General features: G+C 33.8%; 1 protein-coding gene across 9 annotated transcripts in view; it reads right to left on the bottom strand.

The window, feature by feature from the left end:
• Positions 1 to 6,626, bottom strand: part of VPS13B (vacuolar protein sorting 13 homolog B) — an 802,500-nt gene that overhangs the window by 213,852 nt on the left and 582,022 nt on the right. For all 9 annotated transcript variants that reach the window (XM_028500192.2, XM_028500193.2, XM_024115869.3 and 6 more), the window contains exon 35: positions 4,466 to 4,603. In XM_028500192.2, coding sequence (XP_028355993.1) covers positions 4,466 to 4,603 — 138 coding nt within the window. The remainder of the gene's footprint in view (positions 1 to 4,465; positions 4,604 to 6,626) is intronic.

Here is a 6,626-nt window from a genome sequence, read left to right on the forward strand (position 1 = left end):
CGCACAGCGGCTGGGCCCGTGAGCCATGGCCGCTGAGCCTGCGCGTCCGGAGCCTGTGCTCCGCAACGGGAGAGGCCACGGCAATGAGAGGCCCGCATACCGCAAAAAAAAAAAAAAAAAAAAAAAGAAATAGGAAATTACAGTCATAATTTTGTGTTTGATATAATTAAAATTATACGAAGATTATGATATGCTAATTAATTTACAATAAAACATAAATGATGTGGGAATGTTCTCCTAATTTGGCATATTTTTTCTTTGTTGTCCTTTAAATGTCACTTCATGGCTACAGTGACAGTGTTCAAAAATATGTCTGCAAAGAAACAATGAAAAAAACACCAGGGAGCTCAAATATTTTTGTAAATGACCCTGAGTTAATTAGAAAAATCTGCACCCTTCCCAGTTCTTCTTCTCATGTGTCAGCTCTCATTAAATTAAAAAAAAAAAATTCATTTCAAAGTTAAGAAATCCTATAGTTAACAAAACTGGGATCAAGTGGGCACATTCCTAAGTTTCTGTATGATGTCATACTAAGCAGTTCACAGCTGAATTTGAATTTGCAAGAAGTATGAATGAGTTTTCAATAGAAGACATATCTGATCTAATGGTAATTTTTTTCTCTATTGGCTAACTGTGCTGGGAACAGGTGGCCCTGCTTTCAATTATGGCAGGCTAGCATGCCAGTGTGAGGCCTGGATTAGTTCACCTTCTCATGGGGAATTTTCCTCGGTTGGGAATGGATTTATTATGGCTTCACACATGGAATAGAGCTCATGTCAGCTGAGGGCAGTGACACATCATATGATTCAAATTAACCTGCTGTGGACTGTTCCGCGGGGCTTAGATTGTGTATTAAAATGACGACATTTAAAAAACAGCTTGAAAGAAACCAGGATTGCTGCACTGCAATGGTTCCAATTTGTTCCAACTAATCTATCACCTGCTGGAGATATTGTTCTGCTGGGTTTCTGGTAGCTGCTGTTTTCCAGGTTTCTCCAAGCCACTGACCTTGCTAATGGGTAGTACAGTTGTTGCCTCTGAAGGAAGGAGGTCGGGGTTGGGAGAGCTTTGAAGGGGTTTTTGATGTAGAAGTTGGGACCTACCATTTGCTCTAAGGTACTATTAAGTGAACAGAGGAAATCGGGGAATACTCAAGAACACTGAAGTATTTTTTCCAAAAACAGATGCTAAAGAGCAGCATATGCATCACCTTGTTTAGATAAAATAATCCCTGGAAAAAACACCCGACAGGCTGAATTCAAAAGCTGTCAAGTTTGCACCTTTATGAAGAAAATTTAAGGTTGGGTAGTTATAATCAGTATTTCCTCTACTCTTCAGCATCATAAGTTTGATTGTTACTGAAACCTTAATTCCAGATCAAGAAAAGAAGAAATGAAAACATACTATTTTAGAGATGTAGCATTGTAGCATAAAGCATTCTTTGGGAATGATACTTAAATAAGATGTGCATATAAACTAAACAATAAAACAAACTAAACAATTAAAACAATCTTTTGGTATCAAAAGATTCTTAACGATAATACTGCATAAAACTTAGAAGCATTATTTTCAATATTAAAAAAAGGCCTTTTTATTTTTTAAGGGAAGAGAATAGTTTGGGGACTATTATAAAGCTGAAGTTTGTTCCCCTAGTCTTAGCATAAATAATATTGCTCGTAATATACTATTATATAAAATCTGGAAAAATATATTTTTCTTGAGTTGCCAAAAATCTATAGTACATTCCTACAGCAAGAAATGCTTTATTATGTCCTGTTATTCCTATTGATCTCTCAATTAATATAGTGTAGCTGTATAGTGAGAGAATACAATTATGTTATGTAATAATATCTACTTACGTACTTTATATGACAAATTGTTTAAGGAATTTTTTGTCTAAGATAGTAAATTCTGGAGTAGTTCAAAGCTGTTAGGTTAATGTTCTAGTGGAATCCCACAGAACTGACATATCATTCAAAGTAATCTTCCCTCAAATAATTTATGAAAGAAAAGTGCTCTTGGTTAAAATGTTTTAAGACTTTGAAGAACTTAAACCATTTATTGGACAGTGTATTTGATTTTTCATAATAAAAGTACCATTTAAAAAACCATTCATCATTGTTTGTATCATCCCCCTCTCCTGTGCCTCAAAACATCTGCAGTTTGAGTCTCAGTAATTGTTATTGATGGTATTAAGAAAATCACATATATATATATTTTATTAATATATGAGTCAAATAAAATCTTGGTACAAAATGTGTTATCCCCAGATCAACAGTATCCATTTCACCTGGGAGCTTGTTAGAAATGTAGAATTTCATCCCTATTAAGTCACATTTGCATTTAACCAGCTCCCCAGAGATGCTCAAATGCACACTCCAGTTTGAGAAGCACGGCTGTAAAATAACTATTTCAATTCATTAATTTAAAAGTTTGAATCTCCAGATATATAATCACTATTATTGAATGAGCATAAAATTAGAAATGGCATATATGTAGTTCCCAGTTTTAAGAAGTATAAGAAATACAAAAGTACAACTGTTGTAAAAATCGCACTTCTGCTACATAGTCACATTGAATGACAGAAAGATAAACATATAATTTTTCATTTGTTCACTGACATTTCTCTTAAAGTTCAATTTATTTGGTAGCCATGAAAATATGGTACACAATTTACTACTAACTTGGAGATCCCACCCCTTTTACAAACAAATCAATCACATGTAAACTAGAAGGGAAATTTCTAGCCAAAAGGTGAAAGACTGTGCCTGAAAGCAAAAGAAATCTGACACTAAAAGAGAGAAAAAAGAAGTAAATGCAAGTTTCCCTGTCACTTGTCCATGAACTACCCTTATGTTCTTACCCTATTTCGTTCATTCTAGCATGTTCAGTCTTTTGCCCTGCAACTGATGCAGTAAGAAAGCACTGTATCATAGCTTAAATAGCAGATATTTTTTCTTTTTCCTTAGTGGTACGCAAAATGTTTTTTCCTACAATTGATGGTTGCTTGAATTCAATGAAATATGGTACTCACTAACCAAGTATGAGGACTCACACTCCTCTCAATCATCCAACTCACCCCAAAGGATTCGTCCAACTTTAATGACTCCCTTAGCCTTATCATCAGCTTCTTCACTTCCTTTGAGTCTTTAAAACCACAGCTAGATACTAATGATTAGAACTAGTTCTTCATATTCCTCCTATACCTTTTAAATTCCAGCACTGGAGAAACATGCTTAAGAAGAACTGAGCCAGAGTGAAAGGGCCAACTGAGGTGGTTTCAGGCTCTTTCTATTCCAGACATGATGATGGGCCACCTTCTCTATCTGTGGTCATAGATTGTAAGTGCACCAGCATGCACATAAACTGAATCAGGTCCACAGAGGGATAGTTTTCAATCATCAAAATTCATGCCTTGCAGAGTACTGCTAGAGATCTTCAGACAGTGTAACACCATTGTTTTAAATTCGTAATGAAGAAACTAGTATTCTTTTAATGACTAACAGGTTCTGCAGCACTGTAAATATAAGATAACAAAAGGGAAACTGAACGTAGTAATTTCTGTTAAATAAATAGCTAAGATCTCACGGAGGTAAGGGAAGAGTAACAAAGAAAAGAGAAGGAGGAACATGAGAAGGAAGAAGAAATAGAGCAGGAAAAAGAAAGAGGAGGAGGAGGAGATGGAGAAGAAAGAAAAAAATCTTTAGTTATGCTAAAATTAGTGCAGTATAAAAGTGATGTAGGTCTTTGTAGTCATAAAGACCAGAGTTTGAATGGCTCCTCTGCTACTATGATGTTGGGCAATTTACTTCATTTTTCTAAGTCTTAGCTTCCTTATTCATAAAAGAGGGATAATTATAGGGCCTACTTCTTGGGTTTATACAAGTATGTAAAGCATTTAGTACCTGGGACATAATAAGCACTCAATACCTTTTGATATCTATATCTACCTATTTAAAATTGAGTGTTAATATGTCCCAAGCACTTTGCTAAACATTTGAAATAAGTGTATTTATCTATCTAATCCAATCTACTTATGTATATTATCTTACGTATGTATGTCATGTATCCCATCCACCTATCCATCCATCCACCCACCCACCCATCTATCCACCCATCATCTATTTTATTCTCTTCATTTACAGGTAAGGAAACTGAGGCACAGGAGATTAGATAACTGCCTAAGGTCCCACGATTAGTAGAAAAGGTAGAAATAAAATCTTGAGTCTTTGGCTTCCAGTCAATTATTTTTTAATTGATAACTACTTTTTGTCAGACTAAAGGTAATTTTTAATGTGTATTAATATTTGCCTTTTGATCTCTAGAATGGGCAGCCTGAGAAGAGTACATATCTGGAAGACAAATGAATTACTCATTTTTGGCAAGGAATGTCAAGATTGTTAACAGACCCTACGTACACGTTAATAGACTCATATGAAAAAAGTTTGAATTATGACTTTCTTACCTGGGCCATTAAGAAAATCTTTAATTTGTAGCATTACAAGTGAAGGTGGAATTCCACTTTTGCTGTCTATTTCTCCAGGCACTGTCTGCAACCAAACTGTGCAGTAATCAAGGGCTTCAGGCAAAGTCTTCCCAGGATCTGAAGAGACAAAATTAAAATTAAAAATGTCAATTACAACACAAACATCAATTTTGGTGTAAGAGTTTGAGCTGATAAGCAAGAGAAAAAAATGGTTAAAAAATTGTAGGTAACCTTCATTAATGCATTTGTTTGTATACATACAGTGCACAAATACTTGTATGAAGAAAGAGACGCTCTCCCTCTACAGGTAGAATGACGAAACCATGTTTTCCAGAACCAGGCCAAAGAGGAAAAGATATTTCAAATCTTAACTCATATCATCTTTGAGTGAAGGTAAAGTTTCTGTACTCTGAGCTGCTGACTGTTAACAGTTGAATAGATTTTTTTTTTTTTTAATGGGATGTTGGAAACAAGTTAAAGAAAAAAAGGGCAACCTTTTCAGCTTAAAAAGAGGCATATACATGTTCAAAGATGCAGTGGATTAGTACTACTTAGGGGTTATTTGATCTGTTTCAGAGTTTTACTGACATTACAATCACTTTTACTGCTAGGCTTTTGAAGTTAACTTCAGTAGCTTTCCCATAACCTTCTTAAGTGATAAAATTGGTCAATTTTTTAATAGTTCCAATTATGACTAAAAGTTGACTTTTTTCAGTTTTGACTTTTTCTATTAAATACTGTGTATTTTAAACTTTTTTTAAGGTTAATATTGTATATATTTTTTAAGGTTTCATTCAGCTATTGGTGATGGCAAACGGAATTAGCTTTTTAATGCTTGGCAATCCACAGTTTTTATTGAAATAGCTCTTTAAATAAAAACAACTGCTGTGTCTTGGCATACAATATAGTAGGCTTTTAAAAATCTTCTAAATATTCACAGTTTTTCTTTAGTTTCAGGATTGTTTTAGTCTCTGGGTTTTAATGGCCTCTGAATGTCAATTTTATAGGGATGTTCTTGCCATAGAGTCCATCTATTCCATTTTCAGTTGATTTGAAATGTGTTACTAAAGTGTTATTTATTTTAGTTTTTATTGATTGGATTGCTTTCAAGAATAGCATTTACATACTGTGTATTATATTCAACATATGGTTACACAGTATTACTGTCATATGTGGACCGGGCATATAAATTCTGCCTTGGAATTTGTATTTCTTGACCTTATCATGTGATCCTTATGAAATTTGGCACATATGAACCTTTATGTGATTTCAAAGAAAATACTGAAAGCAATTGATCGTGACGTTAGATCTATGTGGTAAAGATCAAACACTAAGGTAGTGCATTCTTCTCTTTTTATATGATCAGTGAATTTAAAGCAGTGAGAGTATGTATAGTAGATCCATTACATAGTAACACCATACTATTCTGTCTTTCAAATATAATGGTCAAGTCTGGTGAAAGGATGGCAAAGAGTCTGTTGCTGGTAGGATCTATAATCAGTTTGTAGGTACTATGTAACCTGCCAGGACCTGAGGGTCTATTTCTAGGTTTCAGCTATGTAGCCATCATCAAGAAGAAGCCATTATTATAAAAAAAATAATACTGTGCCAGACCTATATGAGGAGACATAATTTTTCATTTTGAAGATGATACAATCTAGAGAGAGAACAATGATCTAATGGAGAAAACAGATATAAGTGATATAGCTAAATAAATAATGAACAGACATGAATTAAATTGATATAGAAATATTAATATGATGTGTAAAAAAACTGGCAAGTAAAACTTAGGATGGTAAGTAAAACAATTTATAAAAATCACATATTCAAACTTGTATGGCAGAAAAGGATATCATGAATATATAGAGTTTGTATAATCAAAATAGATACTAATAGAAAAATGGGTTGAGGATAGAATAAGCACCTATTTAATGAAGAAAATAAATAATGAGTAAAGAAAAACAAATGGCATAAAAACAGTTAAAAATATAAACATTAAGAGATAGTATGGGACCTAATGAAACTTAAAAGCTTTTGCACAGCAAAGGATACCATAAACAAGACCAAAAGACAACCCTCAGAATGGGAGAAAATAGTTGCAAATGAAGCAACTGACAAAGGATTAATCTCCAAAATTTAT

The sequence above is a fragment of the Physeter macrocephalus genome, chromosome 15, assembly GCF_002837175.3.
Source record: "Physeter macrocephalus isolate SW-GA chromosome 15, ASM283717v5, whole genome shotgun sequence".
NCBI lineage: Eukaryota > Metazoa > Chordata > Mammalia > Artiodactyla > Physeteridae > Physeter > Physeter macrocephalus.